General features: G+C 34.9%; 3 protein-coding genes across 3 annotated transcripts; 1 reads left to right on the top strand and 2 right to left on the bottom strand.

The window, feature by feature from the left end:
- Window positions 1-1,143: 1,143 nt before the first annotated feature.
- On the top strand, window positions 1,144-6,527 carry LOC141594472 (polyadenylate-binding protein 1-like). The gene is made up of 6 exons (XM_074414492.1): window positions 1,144-1,353; window positions 1,440-1,542; window positions 2,538-2,608; window positions 4,368-4,559; window positions 4,654-4,781; window positions 6,191-6,527. Exons 1-6 carry the CDS (start codon window positions 1,237-1,239, stop codon window positions 6,228-6,230), a joined length of 651 nt encoding a protein of 216 aa, XP_074270593.1. The 5' UTR covers window positions 1,144-1,236; the 3' UTR covers window positions 6,231-6,527.
- Window positions 6,528-6,654: 127 nt separating this feature from the next.
- On the bottom strand, window positions 6,655-7,317 carry LOC141594478 (putative lipid-transfer protein DIR1). The gene is made up of 2 exons (XM_074414498.1): window positions 6,975-7,317; window positions 6,655-6,863 (listed from the first exon to the last, which is right to left on the bottom strand). The coding sequence occupies exons 1-2, from the start codon at window positions 7,300-7,302 to the stop codon at window positions 6,844-6,846; spliced, it is 348 nt and encodes a 115-aa protein (XP_074270599.1). The 5' UTR covers window positions 7,303-7,317; the 3' UTR covers window positions 6,655-6,843.
- A 534-nt stretch (window positions 7,318-7,851) lies between these two features.
- On the bottom strand, window positions 7,852-13,422 carry LOC141594341 (ABC transporter G family member 14-like). Its single transcript, XM_074414424.1, has 5 exons — window positions 13,118-13,422; window positions 11,681-12,452; window positions 9,998-10,180; window positions 9,309-9,496; window positions 7,852-8,780 (listed from the first exon to the last, which is right to left on the bottom strand). Exons 1-5 carry the CDS (start codon window positions 13,226-13,228, stop codon window positions 8,121-8,123), a joined length of 1,914 nt encoding a protein of 637 aa, XP_074270525.1. The 5' UTR covers window positions 13,229-13,422; the 3' UTR covers window positions 7,852-8,120.
- Between the last annotated feature and the right edge of the window lie 2,298 nt (window positions 13,423-15,720).

The raw sequence follows: 15,720 nt of genomic DNA, 5'->3' as shown, positions 1-15,720 counted from the left end.
GTAACAATATTATCAGCGAGATTAGTGAAAGTGGTAGAAACAACAACGGGAGTAGTGAAATAATAAATATTAATGCGGCAATAGTGAAAGTAACAATAACTACTATGGAGTAATAAAATTATCAATATTAATGTCACAGATGAGGACAGAATAATAATTACGGCGGGAGTAGTGAAAGTAACAATGATTACGGGCAAGTAGTGAAATGTTATTACTATTGTTTCATTAATAAGAGTAAAATATTAATAGCGGGAGTAGTGAATTTGTCTCAAAATTTATTTCATCGTAATTTTAAGATATGTCATAAAAAAATATATTAATGATAAATTTATGAGTTATGCAACTTTAAGTAATTTTATTTAATGAAAAAAAATAATGGTAAGTAGAGATAGCCCGGGCGAAGCCGGGCACCAGTACTAGTTACACTATAAAGTATAAGTTGCTAAATTTTTCAGTAATGCAATAATTATTACTGTAGAGAATAACTTGACACATGCTTAACTATAAAGTATAAGTTACTATTAGGCTATTAGCTTCGTGACAAAAAAAACACACTAAAAAAAATTCACAACTTAAATAAATTTTTTTATTAGTTTTCCATTTTAATTTTTTTGTTTCATATCAAAATACAATGGGGTGAACTGATAAATATTAATGAGGTGCAAATTTAAAAAGTATAAATCCTCCTATATACAAAGAGAATGCAACTTTTCTAAAGTTTTTCTTCAAAGTGCTCAAACTTATATATGGAAACAAAATAGATTTTCATTTATTAAACTAATTTTCCATTTAAAATAATCTATACATAAAAATTGTATCTTCTATTATTAACTTCGTGACAAAAAAAAGATTTTTTTTAAAAATAATTTGATGTAGTTAAAATATTTTCATAAAAAACACAATTTATGGAATTATTCAATTCTTTTGATTAATTTTAATATTAGTTATTTTTTATAAAAATTCGTGAGATATAAATGAAAAATCCATAACTAATACACTAAAAATTAAAAGACCTATATTTACCCCGCATTTGCGCGGGATCTACACTAATTAGAAACAATATAATTAAAATTAGCACGATTACATCCGACCGACCCGAATGATAAGTTTATCGATTCCAACCCCCTAGGCAACTAGACAACTACGAGTACACTATTGGATAGTTGGATACTTAATACGGAGCACAGTAGTGTTGTCCAAAATCCTCTTTCAGCATATTACCCAATATCGAGTAACATGGAAGAACACCCGGAGCAACATTCGCCGGAGCTCGACAACTATGGCGACGCCGCCGCCGACGGCGATATACCCTTCGATGGCGAAACCGATGAAGGCGGAGATCCTAATTCCCAGGTCTTCTTTCTATCTTTCTCTCTTCTTTCTCTTCTCAATAATTCTTCCCCCTTTTTTGACCTAATTTCGAGTTTCTTTAATGGCAGAATCTTGATGAAATGAAAAAGCGTCTTGAAGAGCTTGAAGATGAAGCTGGTGCTCTCCGTGAAATGCAGGCTAAAGTTGAGCAAGATATGGGCGTTTCTCAAGGTTTTATTCTTTGATTTAATGAATTTCTAGGGTTTTTATTTAATTGATTTGATTTTTAATCGGTTTCATTCAAGTTCGTGTTTATACTGTTAGTAAGGAATTCGTATGACTGATTTTGATGCTATATGAGCTTGCGAGTTTGCTGTTATAGTAAAGATTCTGTAGTTGCGATTTTATCGAATGTGTTTTCGTAATGACGGCGTTTTCTTGTTTGATTAGATTTTTAATTGATTTGAATTCATGTTTTTGTCCATACTGTTAGCGAGGAATTTGTATGTGTAATTTTTTGGTATACGAGTTAGTGAGTGAGTGAGTTTGTTGTTCTAGTAAAGACTCTTGATGTGCGAATTTATCGGAAGCGTTTTCATAATGACCCAGTTTTAGTATTGTTGCTACTCTCTTCGTACTTTGTTGAGCGCGAATTTTAAGGAACATATGGATGTGCCATGTGTGAGGGGAAAGGGAAATTGGTGAATGGTGGTAGATGTGGAGTTAGTAGAAACTATAATGACCAAAAATAACATACGAGTACAAAAGAGCGAACTTTTCTAGTAAGAAGTTTATTATTGGACAACCTAAAATGGAAAGCAGTAAGTTTAGGAAGAATTAGAGAATACATTATGTGATGGACTGAGTGTTTCCGAATTTTCTGTAGTGATATACTGCCATACTGGTATGTGATAAAGTGCGTTCATTTTTGCTTATTCCTGTTTGGGGATGGATTTTATGTATGGATGATTAAAAAAGGGAATTTTTTAAGTGATTCATGGCATTCAGGTACTTTTGCTCTGTACATTTGTCATTTGTGTGAAAGCATCGCGCTTTTCTCTTTTTTTTTGCAAGGCTCTACTAGGAAAGTTTTCTGTACTAAGAAATATTCCGCTTGATTTCATAATTCGTAATGAATTATGCCTAGTTTTTCTATCTACTGTTACAAAGGGTTATTGATCAGTATTATTTTTGAGTCTAATTTGTTTTAAACATTTCTTGTGAAGAATCTACCAGTGCTATCGCAAGTCAAGCTGAAAAGGAGGAGGTTGATTCCCGTTCAATATATGTTGGCAATGTGAGGGCACTTTTATCTCCTTGATGTCATTTTTACCCTGTTGCTATCCAATTTGTATGAATCATATTGTGTTCCACAAAAGACGGTGTGCTTTTTGTTCACCATATATTAAATTCATACCAATGCATTTAATCTAGTTTAGGCAATTCAGTCACGCATCATTGCACTCAACTGTAGATAAACCTTTTTGTTTGCCGTCTGCCTTGATCATTCTAGAAAGCACTCTGCAAATGAAAAATCAGAAGTAGTTAGGCTAGCTAAAAAGATATGGAGTTTCTGCTGGATCATTTCTTCCACCAGCATCACATCTGTCGTCCGTGACTCCATATATTCTGTAAATTTAAAGATTACGGATAATTATTCAGCAGTAATCTGCTATTGAAATTAAAAAGTTCATTTCTTGGGTCTGTATGATCATCTCCTCTTCTTGGAGTTGGATTCATGGCTGGGCTTTGTATTAGAATGCCTTGGCCAAGATGGGGTGACTGTAATCCTGGTTTACAGTGGTTGACAGTTGACGTGCTGTCTTATTTAGATTGTGACAATCTTCCTGTAACTGACACGTGCCACTTATTTTCCTTTCTCAATTGACTGCAGAGTTTTAGATAGGTAGGCTCATTTCTGCAGTAGGCGTAAATCTGCTTGAAACTCCTATAATAAATTGAATTCGCTCTGCAATTTTTTTGTTCTTTAGATCATCTTTGTCTCTTCATCATCGTGAAATTGATCTTTGATCCTTAGTTCCTTACGATAAACTTCCATATGTTTTTTGGCGTGTTTGAGTGTGAATTCAACCTGATATTGGTTAGGAATATTTAGATGCTAACCCATCATTTAGTTGATTTCAACCGAAAGATGGCAAGCCAATTTAAATTTTTTTTCACGCTAGTCTACTTTCATTCAGGCAATGATATTATCTAACTGCTCTTTGGAGCTCTGATGGGAACATGATGTCTGGTTGTAATAATGAGTCCTAACTTCTTTTAGAGGTTTAATGGGAGTTTTGGACCTCTGATTCTGCATGAAATATTTTTTAGTAATCGGCTTATTGTAATCCATGTTTGGGAACTGTTGCAGGTTGTTTGTGTTGTGAATAGGAATGTCTGGGATCTGTTGCACTTTGTTTGTGTTATGAATCTGAATCAATGTTACCCGCAATTTGGTTGGTTATAGCGCCCCTCTTACGGTCCCAAATTTATGTCCCACATCAACAATTTGAAATGTCAACTGATTTCAAACAAATTTGGAATTAGGGATTTCTTGTTGTACTTCCTTTTTTTGTTGATTGACAGATTAGAGCGTCAATCCGTTGCTTGACATCAAAGTAGCAAGTAAATGCTACTGAATAATGCCGAGTCCACTATTCTTTACAATTTATGCTGCTGTCTTCTATCATTCCCTTAATTAAACTGACATCTTTTAGCACTTGTTAATCTTTTTGGTAGCTGATGCCGAGTCCACTATTCTTTACTATTTATACATGGAGCTTCGTGGGGTCAGAACTCAGAAGTTTTGTCTTATAGTCATTTTGCTAATTGCCACACATGGTAGATGGGATATTATTACTTTTAGTGCTTGCATTTTGAAAAACCATCTAGTTTAAGAATCTGCATTGTTTTTCTGTATAAAGCAGATCCTATAAACTTATTCAGCCCTCTTTGTAAGCTGATGTGACTTCTGAGTCATTGGGTTTGATTGCTTGTGGGATAAGTAAACTATCTTTATATCCAATTCTAACTCTTGCTTTCATCTTGTATAGGTGGATTATGCATGTACCCCTGAGGAAGTACAACAGCATTTTCAGTCATGTGGAACCGTGAATAGAGTGACCATTTTGACGGACAAGTTTGGCCAACCAAAGGGCTTTGCATACGTGGAGTTCGTTGAAGTCGAAGCTATTCAGAATGCTCTTTTACTTAATGAGTCAGAACTTCATGGTCGTCAATTGAAGGTATAATTGCTCTGCTTGCCTAGCCGTGAGTCCTGTGACCTGTGTTTTATAAAATGATGGCTCGAATAACTGATAGTCATGCATCAAATTATAGGTATCTGCTAAGAGGACAAATGTTCCCGGGCTAAAACTATATCGAGGAAGACGACCAAGTCCATATGGCGGCAGACCTAGGAGGCCATTCATGCAGGGTGGACCCATATATTCCCCATATGGTTACGGGTAGGCTTTTGTCTTCCCTTATAATGTTTTCATTACTACTTACACAGTTAACACTTTTTCGTTGCAATTTGAGATTTAGCTTTTCATTTGAGAGTTATTAAATGAAATGTTAGGTCAGTCCCATTGTCAGGTAAATCTTGTTTATCCATGAGTATCAGTGAACTATGAACATTCACCTTGCTAAGTGTCTGTCCTCTAATGGTACACCTATGCCCTATGGAGATATTTTTGCTTGTGTGCCTAACTGTGTCATATGGTTATCAGACACTCCATCCGAGTTGGCTTTCTCTTCCTTGTTCCTTATTGGGCTAAGTCACCACCCCACTGTCAGCGAGGACCATGTCAAAACCAGGGCCAGACCTTACACTCCCCAAAACCCACCATCACCAAGACCACCAAATATATCCCCAGACCACCGAGACCCATCTTAAACGCCACCAACGCGACACAGCCGAAAACACCCAGCCAGACCTAACTAGACAAGATCTTACTTTCCATTGTTGAAGGCCGCCAACCATCAGCCCACTCATCTTCCTCCATAGTTGTGCTCAGGTGCACATATCTCCATCATTTTTTCCATTTAAACTCAAATCCACCGATCACTTTAGAGGGACGACCACTGGGTGTAGGTGATGAGTTTCGATGTGATTAGGGAGAGAGAGGAGGATGGGGGAGGATAGGTTTGGGAGTTGGGACTGGTGCAGAAAAGGGGATGTGGGAGGAGTGGGTGGTGATGGAAAACAAAGGAAACCTTAATCCAATTAAGAGATTACAAATATATTTTCTTTTTGGTGGTGGGTGATATGGCACATTGTCACTTCTTTGAAGGATTTTAGCTTTGCCTGTAGAACAAAGTTTTTTTAAATTATAATTTTTACATGGTATTTTTGCTTCTTTGTTTATTTTGGTTTCATCCTTCTTTACAAAGAGAAACTCGAGTGTTCGTCTATATATCACTACATATATCGACGGATGATGAAAGAATCAATGATGTTATGTATTTCTATCATTTAAGCTTGGCGGACTGGCGGTAGATATCTATGGAAGTATTGTAGATAAGGTCTCAAATTGTCCATTCGATTTTTACCTGAACTTTTTCTAGAATTCAGGCAAGGAGTCATTTTTGTATATTCAGTGGTGATATATAGGAAGTCCCATTTTTGGGATGATTTTTTTTTTTTTTTTTTACTTTGAACTTCATAGCCCAACCTGAACCAGCTTATCATAGATCAGTCTTACTCAACATTTTGTCACAATCAAACTCTTTGTAATCAGGGTACGGTTGAGGACTGACCTTTAGTGGCTCATGCTTGCTCAGAAACACTGTAATTTGTGCCTTCTAAATGTTATTCTGGTTCCTCATTAACTCTTGATACTCATAATTTTTTTTACTTCGTATGATTTTGTAGAAGGGCTCCCAGACGTCCCATGCGGTACAGGCCATATTGATTGTTGCGTCTGCCAAAAAACCCTTGAAAATGCTTGGCAATTAACAGGAACCCAATGTTCAGATACGTTTTACAGCGACAGGAACATTTCAGATGAAACCACGAGTGAGTTTTAGTACAAGTGATAGTAAACCATCCTGTTTTTTTACCTTCAGTGATACTAGACTGTGAATCTATTTATTTTGTCTCATTTTTCTGGTGATACATTCATAGCATTTCTCGACTAGTTCATGTGAGTATTTCACGAACCAACTCTGTTATTACCTGCTGTTGTTAGCTATAAACTTTTACTTGCGGCTAATCTGGTGAAATTTCGTACTGTAAAAACCTCAAATTCTTTTTGTGTTTCACATGCTGTATAACTCGGTCGACTCTGTCGTCGAGTAATTTGGGTTATCCTCATATTATTGATTCAAGTACAAGCTAAGAAAGAAGGGACTACTAAATTGATAATAGTTGTCCAATTTAAATACAGAGGCCTGTTATTAGCACCATCAGAATCGAAAACCCTAGACTTAGCATCATACAACCATCATGTAAATAAAATCCGATTCGTACATTTTTATTTTATTATACCTATTGATAACTTCACAACTCTTCCTGCCCTATGCTTTTTACTTCCTTAATAATTCACCTGCACAAAACATACCGATTTCTTCAGCAATAAAGCCCAGAAAGACGAGGCCAAAAAAAAAAAAAAAAAAAAACTCGGTAGATGTTAAATGGGCTAGGAGAAGAGAATTACAAGGGTCAAAGCTGGTGGCACACTTGACAGGAAGTTGCAAAGCCATGCTGGTATCGACACCGGATATAGGAGGGCCGTTGATGAGCACACATAAACACGGTTGTCCGAGAGCCTTGACAGCGCTGCAACAAGTCTCGGTTGGTGGAACTGGACTAAACGGCGACACAGCCGCTCTGCAAGGTATTAGCTGCACTAGTGATGAGAAAAAGGTGTTGGTACAGCTTGTCCCTGGAGTCTGACCCTGAACTTGACCCAACTCAACCATACCCGCTACCATTAATATCATGACCGCTAAGGAAGCGAATACCTTGCTCTGAGATGGCTTCATGTTTCTAATAAAATTGAAATTAAGAGATACAATGCATGGTTGAATATTATATATAAGTGGTGACTGGTGAAATACAGTTTCATGCAAGTACTGCATCACTCCTACTTCAAACCATCTCTTAAGGTGCTGATTCTATGAGAAGTCTGTCAGTCACATAAAATGTGACAATAAAACAGTTTGAAAACTCAAATTCTGTGATAGTAGTATGATGCAAGGGATCTTCAGATTGCTCTTCATACTCGGGGCGGTCTGTCCAAATTAATTTGAGAGGCCTGGTTGAAATTATCAATTTGAGGCCCAATTAACTTTGTTTTTTTGGTTGAGATGGTCTTACTCTGAAAAATGTCGTAATCTAAATTATAACTTCGTGCTGTCATTGTAATCGCTCATTGTTGCTCATTGTGACATCTACGGATGATTTCCTGCAGTTTACGAAATTACGAGTGTAATTGTATTCAAATTTGATGTTCACAGTCATCACAAGTGACGTCTAATCAAAATTATTTTTAAAGCATAAATGTAAATGACACATCGAATTCAACAAAAATAGAGTTCAAAACAACATTGCATCTCTGTATATAATCTGATAGGAGTAAGTGTCTCCTAGTTAACAATACGATTATTCCTCGATCGAAGTAATCGAAAAAAAAAAAGTAAAAGAAAAAACTCCTCAAAATTTCAAGCTATAACTACTTCTATTATACTAACCCTACTTATTACTTTCATGAACCCTTTTACAAAAAGATGCATTATGTATGTTAGAATAAGTGCTATTGGATAACGGGACGCTTCTGTTACGACAATGCACTTCTATTGTTTCACCTCATGCGCACTCGTTGAAGTGCTAAATAAGCAATTATTCTATAGCCCACCAACATTAGGCCCATGATGCAAACATCCACCCACAAATGATTAAGGCCCATGGATTTTACTGCAGGAACATCAACAACTTTGCACCATTCCCATTTACCCATTTTCAAGCAAGGGTAAGTGTCATTCTCATGGTATTGAACTCCTAAGAGTAATTTATAGCAATAGTAGCTATAACTCAAGTACTTGAGCCACACAATAAAAGGGGGAATTTGTTGAACGTAGTACCCGCCCGCTATTAGAAAGACTAGGGTTGTAACCGAGGCTAATGTGGTTGCGGGCTTGATATCCATTAATATGGCCCCGAAGGCTAGGCCTAGGCTTTGGGCCACTAAAACGTTGAATAAGACGATAATGAGGGATAATATGAAGATGATCGGATCTGGCTTTAGCCCACCCATCCAGTATATTATGAACACGAAGGCGGTTGGTAGGGCTAACTCTAAGGGCAAGTCCCCAAATGTTCGAGCTAGGAAGTATGAGGAGAGTTTGTACATTCCTGATGTTCGTTCCTTGATTAACATTCTTCGTTCTTGTGGAAATGTAAAGACTGCGTTGTATAATGGGTAGAATCCCCAGAAGACCGTGAAAAAGAAAATCAAAGCAATCTGCATGCATATGATAGAATTAATTAATAATCTAAAAAATAATCTAATTACTAGGACATTATTTGGTTGTTGAAACAATGTTGTTTGTATTACTCCAAAAGATTAATAGTCTTCTACTTTACTTGAAGCAATGTGATGTAATTATTATACCCATGTTTTTATCAAGCCTAAACTTATCAAGGCACAATAAATGGGTTGTCATATCTCCTATCATATCATGGTAATTGGTAGATTGTCAATTGATCACATAATTTCATGTTGGTTGTCAACTTTTAGAAAAAGTATGTACTTAAGTTGATAAGATATGGATAGTACAATATAATTCAATGTTTGTAGTGCTCTTTTACTAGTGATGTCGGTTGGACTCATATATAAGCGTATAGTGTTCTGAAACGCCGAGAAACTAAAATTTATGTTATTTCTATTGTAATATCTAGTAAATCGCTAGAGTATTTTTCTAATTCTGCCACTGATAGAATCTATGCGTGATCGTTCAATTATAATGGAGACGGAAAACAAGAAGCATACCCGGTCTTCGATGTGGGATTCAGGAGTTTGCCACCATAGGAGGCCACCAAGGATGGCAACACTCAATACTTGGAATATTCTAAGCCTATTAAATGCTTCAAACCTTCTTTCTTTCATCCCTCTTTGTAGTAACACCTTGAATTGATGCCACCAGCTTGTGCACCATTGCTCCCCTTTTATGTCCTTTCCTGCACATCATTTTCAACAAATACATGAATAATACTTTTAATTAATCTATAAAGAAAAAGATTGTACTGTATACGATAGCGTGGGTCCTGTAGGCATTATTAGATAATACTGAATTATAGACCACCTTCTAATATGTTAAAGTTATGTGCACTATATTTCACTATTCATTATCTCAAATGATTAGCTTGATGGGGTAGGGGTTAAATGAAAAGATCACAACCAATTTGTTGAAAAGACGGGAGCATGATGTTGTAGATGGGCGCGTTATAAAAGTTGTGTTAAAATGAAAAATGAGATGTGTCATCTGGTGTCTGGTATACTGAGTTCCAGTATTAATGACGCTGAAGTCTACTTTCATAACTAAAAAGAAGTGAAATTTGAGCTCCATTTAAAGTAGCTAGACAATTCATGCAAATTAAATTATAGACCATTCAAAAAAAATATGAATCTTTGAATAGAGAAAGTAGAAAACTAGAAAAAGAGTGAAAAAGTGAACTTACTTGCAACATTAGACGCATCTTTGTTCCAATTGTAAGTAGTGGCATCAAAAGTGCAAAGATCAGATTTCAATTTGATTGATATGTTGTTTTCATAAGCTAAAATGAGAGCATCTCTCACTTGCTTCTTCTCTTTCTCCATATTCTCACCTTGCTCCATTGCATGTTTCGACTCTGGCCCTATTCCTATAAAATCAACAACAACATTACTCAGTGCCTCAAAAAATCAGCATGCATGTTAAAGGGAGTAAATAGTACCGATTCTAATCTATATGTACATTTAAAACACATATAGACTGTTTCCAAATGATCGAAATTGAATTAGTAGTTTAATTTACGCCGGTTTCTATAAGGATTAACATACTATGCATGTTAATGACAAACTGACAATTATTATAAGATTTAAGTTTAATGATAGGGCATGATGATTGATCGGGTCCTATTCCTATAAAATCAATAACATTACTTAGTGCCTCAAAAAAGGGATGCATGTTAAAAGAAGTATATATATAATATATAATACTGGTCTTACGTTCTGTGATCTATGTACACCAAAAAGAAAACACAAATAAACCGCTTTCAAATGGTTGAAATTGAATTAGTAGTTTAATTTACGCCGGTTTCTAGAAGGATTAACGTACTATGCATGTTAATGACAATAATTATTATACAAGATTTAGGTTAATGATAATGCATGATGATGTGAAAGTGGATTTTGAATGAGATTAAGGTTAATGAATGATAGTGCATTACAATGACTGCGACAAGAAAGACAAGTAATTCAAGATTATGATCGTCTCACTAACTATAGCAAGTAGCAAATTAAAGCTAGCACACCAAGATTATGTATAAGTGGATGCAACTTTTCATAATAATGTTATTTGTTTTTTCTCCCACTTTCACACTTATACTATACAAAATAAAAGCACAATCATTAACTTGTTAATCATCATTATTTTTTGAACTTTAATTTGTGGGTTTTAGGAAGGTTGGTAGATTAAGAAAAAAAATTGTTTATGATATCCTATTAATGTAAGTATAATTATATAAAAATTATTCGATCTGAACTTTTAAAGTGTTCTGCAATTTATATAATTGCGCACGGATCTACCAATAGTTATTGATTACGCCATGATCCATCTACTTAAATTTTTATGTTAGATCGACACGCGTCAAATTCAAAATCATGTCATTTTTATGATAAATAAGTTTAAATAAGAAAGACACGGACCTATTGATTAGATTTAGTGGCACGCGATGGAACATCACCCACGAAAAAACAAGACACAAGTTTAGTTAGGTTTTTTCTTTCTTTTTATGTTTTTATGTTACCCTATTATTATAACTGACCCCACTAAAATTTACAATTTATATTTAACCTCGTAATATTAATCTTAACTTTAGTACCTAAAGGATCGGAGTTACAAGTATATACTTACGGAGTAATATATAGTATTATCTTTCATTCACACCTCATCGTTATGTTAATAATAACTAAGAAGAAAAGTTGACATTGTAGATTGTTATTCCAACACTATATTTTCTCTGTTCCATTCCATTGTTTACGTTTTCCAAAATATGTGAGAAGAATTTAAAAAACGTAAACAATTCAACAGACAAGAGTGTACTCCGTATATTCCAACTTTATTAAAATTAAAATTAAAATTGAAAAGAAAAGAGACTTACCACTAGCCAAGTCAAGGAGAAGATCAGCAGGATTAATAGTCAAGGTCGTAGAGAATCCAACAGAAGAAAAGTGGTCAACAGCAGTCGAACCCGGCCCATAATAAATGGGCCGACCCTCGGACAAAAGAACCACCTTACTGAACATATGATAAACCCGGCTCGATGGTTGATGAATCGTAGTAACCACGGTTCGACCTCCATCGGCCATGGCCTTGAGGATCGATAAGATCCTCAGGGCCGTGGTTGAGTCGAGACCGGACGTCGGCTCGTCCAATAATATCAAACTTGGATTAATCAACATTTCTTGACCAATACTAACCCTTTTCTTTTCACCACCGGATATTCCTCTGACTAATGGGCCCCCAACTATGCTATTTTGCACGCGTGTGAGGCCCAATTCACTAATTACCCTTTCAACTTGGCCCACTTTATGCTCATGGGCCATAGTACTTGGTAACCTCAAAAGGGCAGTAAAAAATAGTGTCTCAAAAACAGTAAGATGTGGGTATAGTACATCATCTTGGGCTACAAATCCGATTCTTCTTTTTACCCCTCCGGTAAATTGTTGCCCATTGTATGTGATTTTACCACTTAGTAACTTTCCTCTAAGTCGTCCCCCTAGCGCGGTGAGTAGGGTGGTTTTACCACTCCCTGAGGGTCCGAGCATGGCGAGGATCTCTCCCGGACATACTATTCCACTTACTCCGTGGAGAATTGTCTTTTCCTTGCATTTTTCACCTTCTAATTTTACCTTGTATACCACCTCTTCAAACTGTTCAAATAATAAATAATAATAAAACGTGTTATATAAGTCACTAAAACATAATAAAAATTATTAAGTTTGTACGTACCATTTACTAATTTCATATCTAACCCTCTCATAAATCATGGTTGTTGTTACACCTTTTTTTAAAAAAATACTCTTAATTATCGTTACTTAAATTGTAATTTTATTTTAGTTAGTATCATTCAGTCTAATCTATATTCGAGTGTGATATGACTACATATGTCACATCTTTTTTTAATTGATACTCTATGGCTGGCCCATTTTAAAAGTCTCGATTTTAAGATATCTGGTTAAGCTGGATTAAACTACGAAAGTTTTTATTTTAAACTGTTAATGATAAAAGCTCAAATTAAGTAAAATTCAAATCTAACAATCTTAAACTCAAATAACATACAAAAAACGGAAAATCAGACCACATCACGAGTTGATACTGAGTCTTTTTTTTTTTTTTTTTTTTGAGGGAAAGTTGATACCGAGTCTTGGTACCACCCTTTCGTATACACCGTGTAAAATCTAATAAGAAGTTAAACCTTTAAGAATTATATGAGAAGATAGTACTGAGACTTGGTACCAGCACTCGATGTCGCTATATCATTGTTCAAGAAAGATTCTCAAACATCAAATAACATGGGAAAGTAAGAAATAACTACCTTTAAAGCAATGGGGAATATAGGTTCCAACATGGTAGGCAAATGTGGAAGATGTGTATTGAAATTAGAGCCAAAATTTTCAGGAATTGGAGATATGCAACTCAAGGACATATGTAATGTGATGTGGTAATCACTATATAATGTTAATTTGAAGGTTATATTGTGGTGTTGAGAATTGATTGGGTGTAAAGAGAGAACGCAATAAGTAGACAAGTTGTGTTAGTTTTAGTTTGGTGTTTAGTTCTCATAGTGGACAATGGGGAAGGAAATGAGTATATATAGTGAAAGATAAGAGACATAAGATTGAAGTATTGATGCTTTATGATAATTTTATTTATATATTTTAAGATATCGTAGATTTTGTAAGACTGACTTGAATCTGATATTGTGGTTTATATTAATCCAACACAGATTGTAATAGAGTCGAGGCAAAATAATTTGAAGTAGACTTCCAATATAAATTGTTTTTTATGATAAAGTACTCGTACAAGGCATATAGGATTTAAAGTGAGTCAAGCTAAACTGTGAGAAGAGAATTTTAATCAAAACCTTAAGGTGATAATTAAAGCTTAAACAATGTTCTTATATTTAACATGAACGGAAGGTAGAGAGACATAAGATTGAAGCATGGATGCTTTTTCTGATAATTTTATCTAGGGAAAATGCACGTGGTGCCCTTGAACTTTCGATTTTTGCCCGAAATACCCAATTTTTTGTTCCAGAAAATTTAAAGAGGCTATAACCCGTGTCTACGAGTTCAGAAAGTGATAATTTTTTTTTCAAATCAATTATCTTTCCGAGAATTACGATTTGAAAAAAAAAATTGTCGTATTTGGATCCCGTAGCTAGGAGTTTTTGTACGTCAAAGTTTTATTTACCGAACAAACTTTGAGTGACCATTTCTCTTTGTCACGAATTCCAAACGCGACAATTTTTTTTTTCAAGTCGTAGTTCTCGAAAAGATAATCAATTTGAAAAAAAAATCGTCACTTTCTGAGCTCGTAAACACGAGTTATAGCCTCTCAAAGTTTTCCGGATAAAAAAATTGGATATTTCAGGCAAAACATCAAAGTTCAAGGGCACCGCGTGCATTTTCCGTTTTATCTATATATTTTAAGATATTGTACATTTTATAAAACTAAAATCTGACAACGCGATTATTCATATTGATCCAACTCAAACTGTAATAGACTTGAATAAAACAATTTAAAGTAGACTTCGAACATGATTTGACTTTATGTTAAAGTACACGGCATAAGACATACAGAATCTAAAGTGACTCAAACTAGATCGAAAATGACTAGTAATTGAAGTGATATAAAGGTAAGACATACAAGATCTAAAGTGACTCAAACCCGATCGAAAATAACTAGTAATTGAAGCGATATAAAGGTATAGAGTGTGTGTCAAGTATGAACTATGAAGTGAGATTAATATATTATTTTTAGGGTAGCAAAATTATTATGGAAAACTAAACGGTAACCCACTAATAATAAGTGATGAGTTGATCTCATATTAAATGTTATCTCAATTTGTCATTTTTCTCTTTTCAATCACCTTAACACACTTTGAACTAGTGACGACTGATTTTCGTATGGCTGCCTAAGAATATGGCCCCCCCGAATTACTATAATTTTTTTACTCTTAAATTTTATTAGGTAATTTTTGCAATTTCTTCACTTTTTTCATGTTTTGCTTTTGCTTTTAAAAGTCTTATGTTACTATGTAGTTAGAGTATGTGTCCAACTTATGGCTTTGAGGTGATTTCCTTCATTTTTTTTAAAAAAAAAAAAAAAAAAAAAAGTTGGGTGTTTTGAGCCATGGTCAAAAGAACATGATTTGGATTATAGTACTAGCGAATTAAGTTAGTAGACTGTGCTTTATCTTGAGCACGAACAAAGGCACCAATTCAATCACTTCTTTAGTCGGGGATTGGTTAAGTTTTTTTTTTTTACAAGAATAAATAAAGATAAATTTTACAACTGTGAGTTTCTTGAAAGCAAGATTATGAGCTATCCTATTTACTTCCCTTATGTGAGAAACTAAGAGAGCAACACTTTGGAAATGATTTAATAAACTTAATATCCGGGATAATGCAAAGTAATAGACGCTTGATAGGCGCTTTTTCGCTCCAAAGAACCGCATAACCAAGACAACAATCCGTAACTAACCTAACATGAAGATACCCTTCATCCAAGGCCCATCTATTTCTCAATCCTACACTAAAAGCAAACGTTAAAAATTGATCAGAATGACGAAAGTATGAAACAATGAGTCTGACTCAAAGGTCTAAAATTAAGGATTGGTCACATTGGTGTGACCTAACATATACCTTACTTGAAATCAATTGGTGGTAGTTTAGTGGTGAATAATAAGTTTGCGATGACTGATCAATACAATAGGATTATTAAAAATAGATCGATCAATCAGCGGTGGTTGCTTTCAAATTTCAATTCATGCCTAATATATTTATTCCTATTCATTCGTTCTAACTTGTAATTGTTCATATCACAATTCTCGGCCTCGATTACAGAATACTACAAGTACTATACCCTCAATCTTATCTATTTATCTACACAAATTCTCCCTTATGACGGAGGCAG

Source organism: Silene latifolia, chromosome 1 (genome assembly GCF_048544455.1).
Source record: "Silene latifolia isolate original U9 population chromosome 1, ASM4854445v1, whole genome shotgun sequence".
NCBI lineage: Eukaryota > Viridiplantae > Streptophyta > Magnoliopsida > Caryophyllales > Caryophyllaceae > Silene > Silene latifolia.
The sequence above is the reverse complement of the archived record's forward strand: the minus strand, read 5'-3'. Positions and strand labels throughout refer to the sequence as shown.

Coding starts and splice junctions, on each gene's coding strand:
- LOC141594472 (XM_074414492.1), top strand. CDS start 1,237: ATGGAAGAACACCCGGAGCAACATTCGCCGGAGCTCGACAACTATGGC. Junction 1,354..1,439: donor GCGGAGATCCTAATTCCCAG/GTCTTCTTTCTA, acceptor CTTTAATGGCAG/AATCTTGATGAAATGAAAAA. Junction 1,543..2,537: donor AGATATGGGCGTTTCTCAAG/GTTTTATTCTTT, acceptor TTTCTTGTGAAG/AATCTACCAGTGCTATCGCA.
- LOC141594478 (XM_074414498.1), bottom strand. CDS start 7,302: ATGAAGCCATCTCAGAGCAAGGTATTCGCTTCCTTAGCGGTCATGATA. Junction 6,864..6,974: donor TGCCACCAGCTTTGACCCTT/GTAATTCTCTTC, acceptor TGTTTTGTGCAG/GTGAATTATTAAGGAAGTAA.
- LOC141594341 (XM_074414424.1), bottom strand. CDS start 13,228: ATGTCCTTGAGTTGCATATCTCCAATTCCTGAAAATTTTGGCTCTAAT. Junction 12,453..13,117: donor TATTCCCCATTGCTTTAAAG/GTAGTTATTTCT, acceptor TTATTTGAACAG/TTTGAAGAGGTGGTATACAA. Junction 8,781..9,308: donor AATCCCACATCGAAGACCGG/GTATGCTTCTTG, acceptor ATATGCATGCAG/ATTGCTTTGATTTTCTTTTT.